The sequence below is a fragment of the Balaenoptera musculus genome, chromosome 7, assembly GCF_009873245.2.
Source record: "Balaenoptera musculus isolate JJ_BM4_2016_0621 chromosome 7, mBalMus1.pri.v3, whole genome shotgun sequence".
Taxonomy (NCBI): Eukaryota; Metazoa; Chordata; class Mammalia; order Artiodactyla; family Balaenopteridae; genus Balaenoptera; species Balaenoptera musculus.
In genome coordinates this window covers 101,713,368-101,731,976 of record NC_045791.1, presented here as the reverse complement: position 1 = coordinate 101,731,976, position 18,609 = coordinate 101,713,368, and the positions used below count along the sequence as shown (strand labels likewise).

At 38.7% G+C, this 18,609-nt stretch overlaps 1 protein-coding gene across 1 annotated transcript in view; it reads left to right on the top strand.

The window, feature by feature from the left end:
- Positions 1-18,609, top strand: part of COL4A4 (collagen type IV alpha 4 chain) — a 140,661-nt gene that overhangs the window by 47,013 nt on the left and 75,039 nt on the right. The window contains exons 5-18 of the mRNA XM_036857742.1: positions 201-245; positions 952-1,068; positions 4,780-4,848; positions 7,502-7,537; positions 8,855-8,917; positions 9,281-9,316; positions 9,531-9,572; positions 12,754-12,834; positions 13,660-13,713; positions 13,976-14,035; positions 14,924-14,968; positions 15,448-15,501; positions 16,256-16,325; positions 16,858-16,962. Of these exons, the coding sequence (XP_036713637.1) occupies positions 201-245; positions 952-1,068; positions 4,780-4,848; positions 7,502-7,537; positions 8,855-8,917; positions 9,281-9,316; positions 9,531-9,572; positions 12,754-12,834; positions 13,660-13,713; positions 13,976-14,035; positions 14,924-14,968; positions 15,448-15,501; positions 16,256-16,325; positions 16,858-16,962 (877 nt within the window). The remainder of the gene's footprint in view (positions 1-200; positions 246-951; positions 1,069-4,779; positions 4,849-7,501; positions 7,538-8,854; positions 8,918-9,280; positions 9,317-9,530; positions 9,573-12,753; positions 12,835-13,659; positions 13,714-13,975; positions 14,036-14,923; positions 14,969-15,447; positions 15,502-16,255; positions 16,326-16,857; positions 16,963-18,609) is intronic.

Genomic DNA, 18,609 nt, shown 5'->3' with positions numbered 1-18,609 from the left:
TAAGTACAAAAAGAAAAGCACAAACGGTTGATTTCCAAATGTTGGCATTTGAGCTCCTTAATATAAAGATAGATGACAATGACTGATAAGGTTTTTTTCTTAAAACAAGTTATTAATTATTAATGTTTTTAAGTAAATTAACCTGTTAATCTAATAATTTTGTAGCTTTTATATCTTTGTTTTATTTTCTGGGATTTTAGGGTCCAACCGGTGTTCCTGGATTCCCAGGTTTGGATGGGATACCTGTAAGTATCCTTAAATTTTCTCCATTTTTTTTAAAGAAGGGAGAGACACTCATCAAAGCCCTTAAAATCACATGTTTTGTATATATATAAAATATATTTATATGATATATATTATATATAATATATATGGTAGACTCTTCTTTATTTTCTTATTTTACTAAATGGAAGAGTGCTTGCATTTCAATTTCGTGTAATAACTCTGAGACCAAAACATTTTACTTGAAGAACAAGGTTTTCAAAAAGATTGGAAAAAAGCATTCCAAAATATGAGCTCGTATACTTGTCAGGTCAAGTACAATGTACTGGAAATAAATTTATACTCATCACAAAAGTTTGTATTTGCTGGTGAGTCCTAATGGTGGGAGTGGGCTTAAACCTCTCATTGCTGATATGAAAACTAGAGGAAAGAAGGAAAAGGTATTTGGCTGGGTTTATAATTCATTAGAGTCTTTCTAAGGATTTCAAGGAAGATTTCCTCCCTAATTTCTGAAAATACTCCAGACTAAATTAATTTAAATTGGGGTATATGAAAATAGATTTATTTATTTTTACTATGCTACATAGTTCTTGTGGGTGGGGAAGGAAGTTTCACAAAACTGAACGACATGTGAGTCACAGTTGCCATAATTTGGGGACCCATATTGCAGAAGCTTTTCGTTATGGTATTCTTGCAAAAATGCTTCACCTATAATTTTGTTTCTTGTAGGGGCACCCAGGGCCTCCTGGATCCAGAGGCAAATCTGGCATAGATGGCTACAATGGCTCAAGAGGTGCTCCAGGGTTTCCAGGAGAAAGAGGAGCTCTTGGCCCACAAGGCTCCCCAGTAAGACAGCCACAGTTCATCCTAGTGGGAATCTTAAGTGAAAAGGCCCTCCAGTGGGAACAGGCTGGATGTGTTCAAGAAACAGAGCTATTACAAGTGTACTGGGAGCCTGGTGAACAAATGCGGGTGACCGGAGGATGAGGACAGAGAGTGGGCAGGACTTAGAAGACACGGGGCCTTGTAGACTATGGAAGGAAGCTGGGTTTTCTTTTCCATGCCATGGGAATGCACTGGATGGTTTGTTTGGTTTTTTTTTATAAATTTATTTATTTTATTTATTTTCATTTTTGGCTGTGTTGGGTCTCCGTTGTTTCACGCGGGCTTTCTCTAGTTGCGGTGAGCGGGGGCTACTCTTCCTTGCAGTGCATGAGCTCCTCATTGCAGTGGCTTCTCTTGTTGCTGAGCACGGGCTCTAGGCTCATGGGCTTCAGTAGTTGTGGCACGCAGGCTCAGTAGTTGTGGCTCACGGGCTCTAGAGCACAGGCTCAGTAGCTGTGGCATGGGCTTAGTTGCTCTGCAGCACGTGGGATCTTCCCGGACCAGGGATCGAACCCGTGTCCCTTGCATCGTCAGGCGGATTCTTAACCACTGCACTACCAGGGAAGCCCTGGATGGTTTTAAGGAAGGAAGAAATATGATCTGACTGATGTTCTATCACGATGCTCCTGGCGGCCATACAGAGAATGGATAATAGGGGAAGGGAGGCCACTTAGCAAATCTTAGGTTGTTTATCATTCAGGGTTCACTGCAGATACATAAACCCCTCTAGGTATTTCAAGCCGAGAGGAATTTAATACCAGGAATTTGGCACTTATTATAATGGTTGGAGGATTGAAACTCCAGGGTCACTATGGGACTACTGATTTCAAGGGCTCACATGACTTAGCTGAGATTCAGAAGTCAGAAGCTGCTCCTGCACCTCAACCACTGGCCGCTCTTCTGAATGTCGAGACACCAGCAAACACTCAAGTTTCTAACTTCCTGCTTGGCAGCATCAGCAGTACCCGAAGAGGATGTCTTCCTCAATTCTGCCTCCCAAGTCTCATAAGTACATCTCCCAGGTGGAACCTCCTTCACACCCAGCTGCAAAGCAGTCTGGGAAATGTAGTTTTTAGCTTTCTAGCTCCTGTAATGCAAAAAGATAAATGGAAGAGATTTGGAATGGAGGTCCAGAAACAGCTGACAATATCCAACACTTAACTTTACAGCTCTTAGTTTTTTATTTTTCCTTCAAAAATTTGGACTTTTATTTAAACATAACTTCAGCAAGAACTACCCTTTCCTCTACCACTTATAGCCCCTTTCTCTCTCTTTCTTTTCCTTTTTTCTCACTTAAATAAAGACTAGAGATAATTTACTCTTTCAAAGCTGATTTTCTGTGACTGTTTTTCAGCCTTTCCATTTCTGTAATTAAATATCATTTCCTGAGATTCCTTCTAAAAGGTTTCCTCATCACCACCACAATCATCTTGCTTTCTTCTGTGAGTTTTTCCTTTGTTCCAGATCGTAGTAGAAATGATCGATCTGAACACAAAACTCGAAAAGGAATTTCCATATTCACATTTTTCTTGTGGTCCCAAGTAACAACCAACTCCCATTGTTAAGCTCCTCAGCCACTCTTTATTTTCAAACTCAGCCCCCTTGGGGGCTCAAGTGCAGTCTGGTGAATGCACGTCTCTTAAGATCTTCAAATTGGATCATGCCTCTTTCTACTGCGCATCCGTGAACATTCAGGAGAGCCGGGTTCTCGATTTTAGCTTGAACACAGCATGTAGTACTGACCACAGTACTGAAGTTTGTCATAATGGTCTCTTTGCAAAGCAATTTTCTTTCCCTTGACCCGTTTCTTATATGGGCAGTGCTCACTTTGCACACAGTGTGAGATGTTAAGAATGGCATGCAATCTGAAGGCACACAAAGCAGCCTTTACATCCAGTGGGAAAATTACTATCGTTCCATGACCTTTAAGATATTTTGTTAAAACATCATAAATATATAGAGAAAAAATTTTAAACTAATATTTATTTAGTACATTGTAATCTAAAGCATTAGAAACATTGAAAATTAAAGGGTTTTCTTTCTTTTGTAAAAACTTACCAAGGCAGTTTGAACTGTGCTTGCTGTCTTCTGGTCCCATAACTTAGGACATGAAGTGACTGTGTTTTCTATGCTTTGGTGAATGTCATACTCTTCTCTAAGCTTGGACCAGCTTCCAGTGTGGTGAAATATCTTTGAGAGTTTCTTTAACGTGAAGTTCTTCTGCCTGTGTCACTCCCTCTGTCACATCTTCATCCTTTTGGTCACAACCACTTCCCTCTTTTATGTTGATAAGTTTGCCTTCCTAAGTCCCTCTGGCTTGGATGACAGCAGTGACAACATTCCCACAATATCTATTCTTTCCCTAATTCCACTTACATTCTATTTGAATTTCACCTCCACTGTTAGCATTTTTCATTTCCTCACTTCATTTTCATCTTTCTTGGCAATCCTCTCTTTCAATGATCTGTTTTTATGAAGTGTCCTTTGGGTTTATCACTGGGAGACAAGGGGCAACACAGCTACATACTTCGTTGTCTGTGTGTGAACTAACAGATGTTAGTGACCAGTCACTGATAGACTTTGAAAGGAGTGATGTGATCAGTTGGTGATCCTGATTCACATGTTACTTTTGTAGTGATTTGCGGACCAATGAGCCAGCAGTGATGTTTGTACTTTATGCAGTGACTCAGTTAATTAATACACAGTGGTAACTGAAATTTGAACCAGTTGGTTGGAGGACTGGTGTGATGTAACTTATTTGTGGAAGTGAAACTCACACGTATTGGGACTGTGCGAAGCAACAATTGCTTGTGTAGGCAAATCTGATTTCTCAAGGAAAGCGTTGATGTAATTTACCACAAAACTGTTTAGTATCTCCCATTGGAAGCGAAGTCAAGCACCCTCCTGAGAGGGATTAACTTTGAAATCTGCATGTCCTTCACAGGAACTTGATACATGAAGATGGTAGAATTTTCATGTGGTAACCAAGTTAAGGTGTATTAAGATATTAAGTAGGATATTAAGATATTAAGTAGGAAAACTTTGGGGAGAAAGTACATCGAGGTATTTCATTCACTTTTAAAAATTACTCTAAGTAAGCAAACTTGCAGCTATGTATAAAAACCTTCTAAAAGGAACATGTTTTTTTTTTAAAAGTTAATCTTACAACAGATAACTAGGCTCTGTTTTGAATACAAATACTTAAATGGATAAAATAATTTTTTTGCTATTTCTAGGGCATAAATTATTAACTGACAAGTGCAAAATTGTTTACTTATAAGTATAATACAAGTATTATGTGCATTATGTTGTGAAGAAAAGTGCAATTTTCCTGCTGAATAATTAGTAAACAGCTATAAATGTATTAGTATTGTATATAACCTATATAAATATATTACATATTTATAATATATATAAATATTTGTAATATATTTATAAATATATTAGTAGATATTCTGTCTTAGGAGATTCCTCAATAGATCTTAACCAAATATTAAATAAGTATATATGACAACCTTAGGATGATAATAATAATGAAAATGAAGAAATCTCCACTAGTGAAATATGATTATAATGGTAATTTTATTGGTGAGTAATATTTCATTTGCAAAAGAAAATACAGAAATAGTAATATGCTCTTTTCCTCTCTTAAAGTGAACATTTTATTTTCAGGGCCTTCTTGGGAAAAAAGGAGAAAAAGGAAATTCAGTGTTCATTTTAGGTGTCATTAAAGGTATTCAGGTAAGCTTTACAATCAGGGTGGGTTTAAAACAATGTTTTTCTATATAAGTAAATCCATGCAGAAAACACATAGACTGAGATACCTTTAAAATGTCTCTGAGGACACTGGTTTTGATCATTACCCTGACCCTCTGGGATGGCGCATACTTCTTGTGTGAAGGCACTTGGCTTTAGCTTCTCTGGTTGCAAAATTCCCCTCCCTCCCTATGATTCTCGCAGAGTTGCAATGAATACATTTATTTCAGGGTTTCTCAGCCTCGGCACTGTTGACATTTTGGGCCAGTTAATCATTTGTCGTGGAGGCTGACCTGTGTATTGTAGGATGTTGAACAGTTTCCCTGGCGCCTACCCATTAGATGCCAGTAACACACCCCTGACCGCCCACACACGCACCCAAACAATATCTCCAGACATTACCAGATGTCTCCTGGGGGAAAAATTACTTCCAGCTGAGAATCATTAATTACTTTGTAGTTAAAATATTGTGATATTAATACTTACCATTCACGATGATAGAAGTCACCACCATTGAACTTGAAAATTGTAGAAACCTGAGAGCACTATCCTTAGCAAATGAAATGCTTTTGTGTTTTTCACAGAGAACGATGTACAAATATTCAGAAATAAACTCTTGAATGACCACCGCATCTCTCTAATCTGAGTAGCCGTGGATAAGCAGAAGGAGATCGCTAGATATGATAAACTCAAGAGGAGAGATACAGTACATTTTCAAGACACGGTCATTTCTCTTAAGGAAAGATATTCCACAATAATTATATAAAAGTAGTCCTAGATTGCCTCTATCAGATTCCAAGTCCTGTGCCACCTGGAGTGGGCACACCTGAGTGGTGATCCCTTAAGTGAGCTTAACAATACTTGTTTAGAGCCTCTGTGCCTATTCTTACTTGTTAGACAGGAAGCACTATGCTTCTATTTATAGCTTAAGTGATACATTCATAAACTTAGCATCAAAAACAGGGTCATTCTAGGACCCAGTATGATGTATTGGAAGGAGTGAACTGACCCTTACCTACTACTGTGACTTTAAGCAACCCCCTTAACCTCTCTGAGCCTCATTTTCCTTATTTGTGAAAGAAAATTAATATCTACCCTGCCTTCCTCTCAGTGCTGATGATCTGTTATAATAATTTATACTGCCATGTACTGTAAAATATAATGTACAGTACAATCTTAGTTATGGTGAGTATTCTTTGGTAATTGTGCAAGAAAGAACAAGCGAGACAGAAAGGGAGATGAATATAGAGAATTCCTCATCTTAAAGAGAAACAGAGGATCCCTAATGAAAGTGGTGTGCAGATCAATAGCCTTGGAGAAACGATGGTTTTAAGAGCCTATATCCACTTCATACCCATTTGGATGATTATTATTAGAAAAAGAAAAACAAAATAACGTGTTAGTAATTATGTGCAAGAGTTGGAACCCTTGTGCATTGCTGGTGGGAATGTAAAATGGTGTAGCTGCTGTGGAAAATGGTAGGGTGATTGCTCAAAAACTTAAATGTGGAATTACCCTATGACCCAGCTATTCTACTTCTAGATATGTTCTCCCAAAAATGAAGGCAGGGACTCAAACAGATATTTGTACACCCATATTCATAGCAGCATATTCACAATAGCCAAAAGGTAGAAGCAACCCAAGTGTCTACCTACTGATGAATGGATGAACAGAGTGTAGTACATACACACATACAACACAATATTATTCAGCCTTAAAAAGTCAGGGAATTCTAAAGCATGCTACAACATGGTTGAACCCTGAGGTCATTATGCTGGGTGTAATAAGCTGGTCACAAAAGGACAGAAAATGTGTGATTCCACTTAGATGAGGTCCCTAGAGTAGTCAAATTCATAGAGACAGAAAGTAGATGGTGTTTGCCAGGGGCTGGGGAAGGGGGGATGGGGGGCTAGTATTTAATGGATACAGGGTTTCCATGAGGAAATGAAAAAGTTTGGACAATGCAAGCACAACATGGTTGCACAACATGATGAATGTATTTAATGCCACAGAACCATACACTTAAAAAAGGTTAAAATGTTAAAATTTATCATATGTATATTTTGCGGTATATTTTACATTTTGAAAAAAAAAAAAGAGTCTGTATTCAAGAGAACATACACCCCTTGATCCTTTAAAGTGAGTAGAGTCTCAGGGCAGAGTCACAAAGCGGTAGATGTGCATGGAGGCCGGAGGCAGAGAGGGTTTCCACACGAATTCCCTTTACATCTGCTCCGGGGTGATAACAAGGTGTTAATTAAGGGAGGAAAGGTCTGCCAATCAGATGACAGACAGTTAAACTGATGAAATGGGACCACTGGATCGAGAATTTAGAGCTTTTTTTTTTTCTTTAGAACATTTTAAACTGAGAGATGAAATCTCATCTTGATTCCATGTCCTCCTGACTCCAGCAGTCTTTCCCTGGTTTCAGCTGAGTAGAAGTAGAATTCAGGGCTTAAGAATGGAGACGGAAAAGCACCTCCATAGAGCCCTTCCACAGCTGTCTGTTCAACACTGAAAAACTGAACAAACTGCACAGACAGTCCAAATAAGTCCTGTGTGTGTGTTTTTATTTTATGTTGTGTGTTTTAGGGAAATGGTGTTGCTCTTCTAATGCAATGTACTGATACTATTGCAGGGTGACAGAGGGGACCCAGGACCTCCTGGCTTACCAGTAAGTCTCCTGGGCAGGCCGTGTGCTTCTGTTTGCTCCTCAAATAGCCTATGGTCTCCACTAGTTTGCATCTCAGCAGGACCGGCTACCTAACTTGCAGGGCCCACCTGGTGCAAAATGAAAATGTAGGTCTCTTGTTCAAAAATTATTACAAATTTCAAGATGCTGACAGCAGAGCATTAAATCAAGCATGAGGCCCTATGTGACTGCACAGGTCACGGGCCCACAGAGCCGTCCTTGAATCTCAGCAAGGTCCGGCTTACCTTTCTCTTCTATCTTGCAATGATCATTTGTATTGCTTGGGTAGCTATAGTCGCTTAATATTTAGGAAGATAATTCTGCTTAGAAACTACCTAAATAATATATGTCCAGTGAAAATGATTTTGCTTGCTGAATCAGTAATTGTGTATTATGTTTAATATTTTGCCCTATCTTCATGTTCCTGGAATTTGTAATTCAATGATTATATTTGTCTTTCCAATTCATCAATATTCACAAGATTAAAACTGAAAGCAATTTTGCCTCCTAATGGTTCACCTATAATTTTGTTTGGTAACTTCTAGCTGTTGACAGGATTACTTTCCCAGGTTGGTTTTTCCTTACTACTCCGGAAGCTCAGTTCTACGTTATGAATGAGATACCTTGGTGTCACTGTTAAAATAAATACCGATTCATTCTCTAGGAGAGAGTAATGCCATTGCACACTCTCAAATCATTTGACATGGGCAGGGTGAGTGGGAGAACCGAGCCCCTTTCTCCATACTTCTAGAACTGCCCAACTATAACCTTTCCTTGTGAATTTGTGTGTTATTATGCTGTAACTTAACATGTTGCAGAAAATTGTTTATGGCTGAATTGCCTTGATCTTGAACTGGGGACATTTCTATTCACACTGATCTTATAGGGCACGTTGAAAGGATATATTAGAGTATAACTACATTAATATTTTAATTTATTTAATGCTAAGTGATATTAATATTGTAAAAGCATTTTGATGTATGTTAAATTTATAACATATATGGAATTTAGGAGTAACAAGGTTTCTTTGTTCTCTACTTTTGCTACTACAAGATTTATTTGTGAGTAAGTAGATTGACCTCTGGGTCTTAACTGAATCCCAAACGTAGGAGTTAGTCACACCCACCAGAGTGCTACCGCCTGCCAGCTTGGTGCCCTTTTCCCAGCTGTGTCAGGGCTACTGTCCAAGAAGACGCAGCAGGGCAGGTGTACTTTATCCACCTGGGATTGCAGGCAGCTCTCCCATGAACGATGATTATGGTTTTCGGTAACAGATTCACTGATTTTTCTCGTGTTTAGGGCTCAAGGGGAGCGAGAGGGCCAGCAGGCCCAGTGGGATACCCGGGAGAGTCAGGGTTAGCAGTAAGTACAGCACTACTGATTCTGTCTCTCTAAAAGCCCTGACCTGATACTTAAATAAAGCAAAAGAAAGCAGAATTGCCGTCTTGGGCAATTCAGGCAGAGATGGGTTCTTTTCGAGATTATCACCTGATGAATCAGCCAACACGCACCATTATGAGCCTGAGTCCCTCCTGAAGCACGGGTCCCTGGAGGTGGGGGGCAGGAGGGGGTTGGGTGGGACAAGCAGCCCAGCCGTGGTAGGAAGTCCATCATGTGTGTTTCAAAATCAAGCGTTTCCTAAAGAGGAGCTTGGGACAACCAATAAGGGCACAGTCTGATCTCCATCACTGATAACTGATTTGTGTGTTTTTGCTGTTGATTTAGGGACCTCCAGGCCCTCCTGGGAGTCCAGGGTTGAAGGTAGGCGGCCATGAGTAAGATACACAAATGAAGTCCGTGTACAATGAGATAAGTGACCACTAATATTTGTCAGAATCATGTCTTCCCTCTTTTTAGAATTCCCGAAGTATTTAATAAATACACTTCAACAAATTGCTTAACCAGAAGTCTTATTACTTGTGATTACTTTTTAATATTCCAAAGCAATTAGTTTCCTTTTTCTTTTCTTTTCCAGGGTAATCCTGGAGTGGGAGTAAAGGGGCAAATGGGAGACCCGGTAAGAACTCCCTTTTGCATGGAGGAGCACACGTTAAAATGTATGGGCTACCCGGGTCGAGGAGACAGTTCTGATTACCGCTTAACTTGTGTTCATTCTCTCGTCACTGCCCAGCTTTATGGCTGAGAATTTGTCTTTGCTGAATTATTATGACACCATTACCCTTGACTATAAAATGACAGTTCTGACAAAACCTAACAGTAAATTCAATTTAATTTATATAACACACTTCCCCCTAGCTCAAAGACATGGAATATTTCTGATAATATAATCTGGAGTAACAATTTGTTTAATTACGGATTTGTTTAGCTTAACTTGCCAAATTTCATCAGAGTCCTAAACGTCACACATAAATTAAAATATGAATAACTGTGACCCAAAGCATTGAGCAACACACCGTCCACCCCTCACACCCATAGTCCTTTCTGCTGAAACACAAAACTAAGTAAGGATAAACTTTAGAAAAGTGCTTTAAGGTGGCAGCTCATCTGGAAACAATCTGAATGCTTAAGAGTTGGTGAGGGGCTCTTTCAACAACTGTGGGTAAATAGATATTGAGCATCTACCCTGTGCCAGGCTAGGATTGGTGCTTGGTGTGGGGATTTAGTGAGACAGACCTGATCTCCACTCTCATGGAGTTCCAATGTGGTTGGGAAATTTATGGTACAGCCATTTAACACGCTTGCCAAAAATATATTGGAAGACGTCATGATGTGGGGAAATTCCAGGTTCTAGTACTTATTGGGCTGGCCAAAAAGTGCCTTCGGTTTTAAGTAAAAATAAAAGACACATTTTTCATTTTCACCAAGAACGTTATTGAACGTATTCACCCTTTTGTACCACTACCTTCTGCCATTTTTCAGGCAACTTCATCATTCCATCTTCTCAAAACTTTTTGTCTTTTTGAGCAAAGAACTGTTCCAGGTGCCTTTTACAGTCTTCCAGGGAATTGAAATTTTTTCCATTAAGAGAATTTTGTAAAGACCAAAATAAATGGAAATCCAAAGGTGCAATGTCTGCTGAATACGACGGGTGAATCAGAACTTCCCAGCCAAGCTGTAACAGTTTTTGCCTGGTCATCAAAGAAACATGCAGTCTTGCATTATCCTGATGGAAGATTATGCATTTTCTGTTGACTAATTCTGGACACTTTTCGTCGAGTGCCACTTTCAGTTGGTCTGATTGGGAGAAGTACTTGCTGGAATTAACCGTTTGGTTTTCCGGAAGGAGCTCATAATAGCGGACTCCCTTCCAATCCAACCATATACACAACATCACCTTCTTTGGATGAAGACCAGCCTTTGGTGTGGTTGGTGGTGGTTCATTTCGCTTGCCCCACGAGCTCTTCCATTCCACACTGTTGTACAGTATCCACTTTTCATTGCCCGTCACAATTTGTTTTAAAAACAGAACTATTTCATTACGTTTCAGTAGAGAATCACATGTAGAAATATGGTCAAGAAGGTCTTTTTCACTTACGTGGAACCCAAACATCAAAGCGATTCACATAACCAAGGCTGGTGCAAATGATTTTCAGTGCTTGATGTGGATATTTTGAGTATGTCGGCCATCTCCTGCATGGTATAATGTTGATTGTTCTCAATTATTGTGTCAATTTGATCGTATCAACTTCAGTTGGTCTACCCGACCATGGAGCATCATCCAGTGAGAAATCTCCAGCACGAAACTTTGCAAACCACTTTTGACACGTTCGATCAGTCACAGCACCTTCTCCATATACTGCACAAATCTTTTTGTGTGTTTCGGTTGCGTTTTTACCTTTTAAAGCATAATATGCCGAAAATGTTGCTTTTTTTCTTCCATCTTCAATATTAAAATGGCTACACAAAAATTCACCAATTTTGATGTCTTTTTTTATATGCATGCTGATATGACACCTGTCACGTACAATCTAACAAAATTGTTTCAAATGAAGTTAAAGACAACTAAGTGCTACTAGAGCCATCTTATGGAAAAAACTGAATGAACCTTTTGGCCCACCCAATATGATAGGAAAATGTGCAAAAAATAGTGTTGTAAAATGTATTAAATGATTTAAAATTTTAATAAAATATAAAAATATAAACTATATTCTACATTTAAATTATGTTTATTATTGTATAGTGTTACTTTCATTATAATATATATATTTTTTATTGGGGTATAGTTGCTTTACAGTGTTGTGTTACTTTCTGCTGTACAGCAAAGTCAATCAGCTATAGGTATACATATATTCCCTCTTTTTTGGATTTCCTTCCCATTTAGGTCACTGCAGAGCACTGAGTAGAATTCCTCATGCTATATAGCAGGTTCTCATTAGTTATCTATTTTATACATATTAGTTTATATATGTCAATTCCAAACTCCCAATTCATCCCATCCCCCTCTTCCCCCCTTGGTGTCCATACATTTGTTCTCCACATCTGTGTCTCTATTTCTGCCTTGCAAACAGGTTCATCTGTACCATTTTTCTGGAATCCACATATATGCGTTAATGTATGGTGTTTGTTTTTCTCTTTCTGACTTACTTCACTCTGTATGACAGTCTCTAGGTCCATCCACATCTCTACAAATGACCCAATATCATTCCTTTTTATGGCTGAGTAATATTCCATTGTGTATATGTACCACATCTTCTTTATCCATTAATCTGTTGACGGGCCTTTAGGTTGCTTCCGTGACCTGGCTATTGTAAATAGTGCTGCAATGAACATTGGGGTGCATGTGTCTTTTTGAATAAAAGTCTTCTATTAGAGTTTTAAATTATGTTTAACACACCATTTAGTCATGCACACATGCATATTATGCACATATGTGTATATGTAGACATATGTATATGTATACATGTGTGTATACACAGTTATATACCCACACATACATGCAAGCACACACACACCACAAAGAACTGTACCAAAGTTTTAATAGAGATTACCTCTGGTTGGTAGGATTATGGATCACTTATTTTTTAAATTCATTTTTAACAGTAAGTATGTATTATTTATGAAAAACAATAAACATTTAAAATTACATTATGTATTTGCCATGACTTTTATTTTAAATCCACGACATACAGGCTTGTAAGCATTATACCACAATATGTGGGTGAAAGTCTTCTTAGTTTCAATTTTTATTTCAAAATAAAGTTAATATGAAATTCTTATTATCTTGATTTTTTTAAAAGGGTGAGGTTGGCCAACAGGGTTCTCCAGGACCCACCCTTCTGGTGCAGCCCCCTGATTCTGGTCTCTATAAAGGAGAAAAGGTAATTCTCAATCCATATGTTACCTTGGTAAAGTAGTCATAGCCAACATTTTCTGAACACGTTCCCGTGCCAGCAAAGAGCTGAGCACCTACATGCAATGCTGCCTTGATCCCAAGGTAACCTTTACAGGTTGGTACTATTATTAGCTCCATTATACAGAGTTGAAAAAGTGAGACTTGGAAAGGTTACCAGTGTTCTCAAGTTTACCCAGCTGTTGAGTGGCAGACCTAGCTTGGGCTGCTAAACTGTGACATGTCCTCCAGGATATAGTCCCCCATTCGTGTCTTTGATACGGTCGCTGAAAATACCACTGGAAATCCAGCTGTCCTTTAGATGTTACATATGGATCTGATGCCTTGATAATTGAAAAGTGACATGCATAGAACCGAGCATGTAATAGACTCTTGGCAAATATTAATTCCTTTGTCACCCTCCAGCACTGATGTTACTGATGCCATGTGCACATTCTCTTGTCAGTTTTCAATTACTGGATTCAGTTTCACTAGTTGCTCAAAATGAGCCTCTCCTCTCAGTGGCTGCGTTCCCAGCTTGCATCTGCTGCCCTGCTTCCATGGTGGCTTCCCCCCACCGCTCTGCCGCCCCGCGCCCAACAATGCTACACCTCTTACACAGAGCTGGCCTCCTGAAGAGTGTCAGGTTCAAAGGTGCGCTTGGCTCTTAGTTGCTAATTACCGACAGTTGAAGAGTAATCCTTTATTAAAAAATTAGGAGAATGGCTGTTGAAAGAGGTAATTTCTTAAAGAGATGGAACTCAGTATGTTGAATAAAGCCAGTAAGCCAGATTATATTCATTGTGATTTTTAGGGTATTAAAGGAACGCCTGGAATCATTGGACCTCCCGGACCACCAGGACCCAAGGTAATTTATTTAAAGAACTTAAAAAATTGCATGATGTGCTATCTTAATTTAAATTTTTTTACCTGGTTATTATCACTGCTTTAAATGCTGATATGTTACTAGAACTTTTCAATATTTTATCATAATTCTGTAGGAAGACTATTTCCAAAGTAGCTGTTTTCTTTAAGCTGCTGGCGATAATTTTTATTTCTCGTTTTGTTTTTGCATTCGTATTGCTGAAATACTGTTGCTTGAACTCCTCTAAAAGTGTCATCTCTTTAAGGGGGAACCCGGTATTGGGACAAAAGGCGAGAAAGGTATTCCTGGGTTTCCAGGACCTCGGGTAAGGATCATTCATGGCGTCCTTAACTTCAGTGAGTTTGGAGGCATTTCTCTCTCACATTTTTATAAGACTAGATCAATATTTCTGAGAGTTCAAAAGTGGAGATGATCTCTAAGAGGAATACTATATCTTGGTCAGCAAGAACTGTGTGATAGCTAAGTGCCCCAGAGCATCCCTTTCATGGACATTATTTGGATAAAACAGGCAAGCAGAAGATGGGAGAATTGGCAGGAAGTAATGGGATCGTGGCATTTTCTCACTGGCTCAGTGTCAGTGTGATAGTAGCTTGGAATTGTTCATCTGAGCCTATTTGATAAAAGAAGGTACTGATCTAGGGGTAGTAGCTAGAAAACAACTACAGCATCAGGCCTCAAACATCTCCACACATGTCCCTAATGGGATCCCCATTCATAGAGTCACTATGAAGGCCAGACCTTGGTGAGCATGGGCATTGAGTTTATTTGACTCAGATTTAGTACTTAACGAGACAGTATTGACTTCCATAGGAATTTTCATTGCTGCTAATGCATAGAGCAACTATTAATCTCTAGACGAATTATGTTGCGATGATTCAAAGATATTTAGCCCAGTGCAAGCATTAAATTAAATAAATTGAAATGGAAGAACAGCAAAAACAACAAAACTATGTTCTTAATTTAAAGCACTGTCAAGGACATTAATTCTTTTGAATAAGATTAAAGATCAATTAAAATAGCAAATGTTATAAAGAAATGGAATCTCTTTTATATTTATTTCCTTTATTCAGCTACCTTTGCAGACAAGATTAAATACCAACGAAGCAATCTCATAAGGTGAAAAATGATTCACTGAACTGGTTTATGTACTTTGTTTTAATTCTGCTTGTGTTGATTTTTGTGAATTTATTAGGGGGACCCTGGCTTCTATGGATCTCCAGGTTTTCCAGGATTAAAGGTAAATGAACATGATTATAGAGAGGATAAATACATATTCATTAGTAAATGCAATTCAGTATCATTCAAAAGTTGTACCAGGGCCTGTAGACTCCCACACAGTAATGAGGAAGGAAACACATTTATTTTATAAGTTACATGATTTCACTGTGGGTACAAAAACTAAAGCACAAAACTGTCTGATGCAACCCCAAAGCAGTGTTAAGATTTTGTACAGAATCTCAGTGAGTATGTGTCATTCAGATTAAATGAGAATGAGATAATTTGTCACCCAATCACGTTTTTTAAAAAAGGCATGTTTCATCCGTGACGTTCTGCAATTACCTTCATTGTTTGATCCTCATGAAAACAACACTGTATATATTATGCATTGTTTTATTTCCTGTAAATTTTGTAGGTAAATATGTGCATACAAATAAATACTTTATATATGCTTTAAAAAATAAAAATAAAAAAAGGCATGTTTTTGGTTATTTGTAGGGCGAACCAGGAGTGTTTGGAGATCCTGGGCCGTTTGGATTTCTTGGTCCAAAGGTAAAAAAGTGAGCCTATCTGATAACATCCTATATCCCTTATGTTATCTTATTTATTTTTTAAAATATTTCAAAGAATCATTCCAAATTGAGTTCATTTTGCTTATATTATTTTAATGCATGTTGTAATGATTACATTTTACATTTGAGCAATGATCCTTTTGAAGGTGAATAATAATGAGAGATTCAAAAATTCCATAGGGATTATACAGTATCATGATTAAAAACAGAGGGAACCGAGGAGAGTTCTTTGCTTTGAACACCACTGCATTTTTTCGTTCCTTTTTATGTGACCTCACCTTCAGCACTTGTGCAGGACAAGCCATGGTGGCATTAAGGTGACACAATTAAGGGGGACAATATCTGCTGCTAAAATAAGATGTAGGTTCAGATCCTATAGGCAAATAAACTATTTGTTCTAGAGTGCAAGTTAGACATTAATGCTCATAATAGATCTAAGAAACTTCATGGCTTCAGAGGTATCTAGTTGATGCACATGGAAGCATTTTTGGAGTTTGAATTTTTTTTCTTTTGGGAGAACTTTCCCAGTTGGCTGTTAACTTCTGCTTGTAGGTGGGAGGTCTCATACTTTTGTTCCTCTTAGACCACCATGAGCTATTTATTTCTCTAGTCAGCCTATAGGCTTTGTTTCCTACATGAATGCACTCTTGGTAACGCTAATATTTACTTAGTGCCCGGAAATATGTGAAAAAGGTTAATATTTCTAAGAAAAGTGAATGAATGAATGATTTCAGGGAGATCCTGGAGACCACGGGCACCCAGGACCACCAGGGGTTTTGGCAACTCCAGCTCTTCCACTCAAAGGTTTGTGTTCCATTCGATTTCTCTATAAATTATGCTGAAACGGGATTTGCGCAGTTCCAAAAGAAGAGTTTGGCCTACTCCTTCTGTAGTTTACACACTCGGCAGGCTAAATATGTGAACTTTTACCGTGAATGTATAATTATACTAGTGCAAGTAGAGATGTGCATCTTGGTTTGTCTCTATCAGCCATAAGACACCAAATTTTATTTTAGTGGGTGAACTGCATGCTGGGATTTTTATTGTGTTACCTTTCAGAAAGTAGGTTTTTTAATCGCTAGAAATGTGTGAAACCATTTGACTAAGACCTGCCAAGATGCCACCTCCAGGAAATAAGCAGCCTAGATCAATGACAAATTCAGCACTACTTCATGTGTCTGCAGAGGAGGGTCTAAGATATTGCACTTTAAACGTGATGAGAAGCTGCAAAACAATCTCCTGTTGTACTTTAACAGGGCTCACAAAAAGTGATTGTGTGTGACCTTTAAATGTATATATATGTTTACTGTATACATTATGCCATTATTTTTGGCAGGGCCTCCAGGGGATCCAGGGCACCCTGGCCGCTATGGAGAAACGGGGACTGTTGGACCACCAGGTCCCCCTGGTCCCCCTGGTAGACCAGGGGAAGTCTGTGCAGGTACTTTTACATGCCAGGTTTGCTGCATCCTCTTCCACACCCAGGGCTCTCCACTCTAGCTGATATTAAAATCACCTTAGCATTGTTTCAAAAATACTGATGGCTGTGCCTACCCCAGATCAGGAATGTTGGACTCTCTGGGGGATGGATGGACCCAGGCATTTGCTATTATAAAAGTGTCCCCATACTTTTTTATTTTTGGCTGCACTGCGTAGCATGTGGGATCTTGTTTCCCTGACCAGGGATCAAACCCACGCCCCCTGCATTGGAAGCACGGAGTTCTAACCACTGGACCACCAGGGAAGTACCCACCACCCGCCCCCAACCCCTGCTTAAGTCTAATGCACAGCCAGGATTAAGAAGCACGGAGCTCAAACCAATTAATCATTTAATTGGAAGAAATCCAGGCTCCTGGACTGCACCTCAGAAATATTCAATCACTATCTCAGGGGTGTGATAAGAAATATGAATGTAAAACAGGCTTCCCACAAGATTACCAGATGCAGTTAAGATATGGGAACTGCTGCTAGGGTTAGAGTGTGTCTTTAGGTCTTTCCCACTTTCTTGGAAGGCTCTCTCTATGGACATCTACTTGTTGAAATTTAGTTCATCCACCTAGGCCCCAGCTTAAATCTTCTGCATGAAATGTGGAAATACAAAATTGCAAATTAAAAAATAAAATTTTGATTCGGACTTAGTTAAAAAATAAACAAAAAACAACAGCCCTCTCGCCCACAAAAAAACCCTTATGGCTCATGGTAATATTTGATGGAAGGCCTGAGAAATAATCCTGTTGACACGAGGACTTTGAACTCCTTCAAGAGCTGTCTTAGTTAATATTCCCAGTGAGATTAAGAATGGAAGTTTAGGGAATATTTGCATTCTGTGAACCCAGGAAGACTGATTAAACATGTGGGGAGAAAAGTCTGGAATAAATGTAATTTTATCCGGTCTGTTTCATGTTATAGTTCCTGAGGAGTTAGAAGTTTCCTGAGATGTTCAACTGTGAACTACAAAGTTCTTTTTTAATGTTTCACGAAGCTAGCTTTCACTTTGTAGGATCTGATGACCACAAAGGCAGTAAATAAAGCTTTGTTTAGTTCATTTACTCTTTTGATATCTCAGCCATGGCTTAATTGACCCAGAACTATATAAATCACACAGAATACTCTGTTGGTCGGGAGGCACTAGACTCTGCTCTTACATTTCTCCTTTCGGGCTTGTTTATAATAAAATACTACCTCCAGCAGATTGAAATCAAAACCCAGTGGGAGTAAGTAACACCTGTCTCTAGCAGATTCCAAACCAAGTATAACAGGAAGCCTCTTAATTCCAAAAATCTTTTTTAAAAGAATCCGTATTTTGACTCCAACCTATAGTAAGAAATAATTTTATATTGTATAGCATGCATACATACATACATATGGTTGAAACACAAATTTCACAAAATAATATCTCTGGGGTATCTGATGCACTCTATTTTCTATTCCATTCTTTTCTTTTGAAAAAAAAAAGTTTTTAATGCTGGCCACAACTGAATTGATTTCATGTCCTATCAGTCGGTGGTCGAGGCTGCGATATGCCATACACTGTAACCCATTCTGCCTGTTGGAAGCTGGTTGAGCCTTCTCGCTGGTACTGGGACGA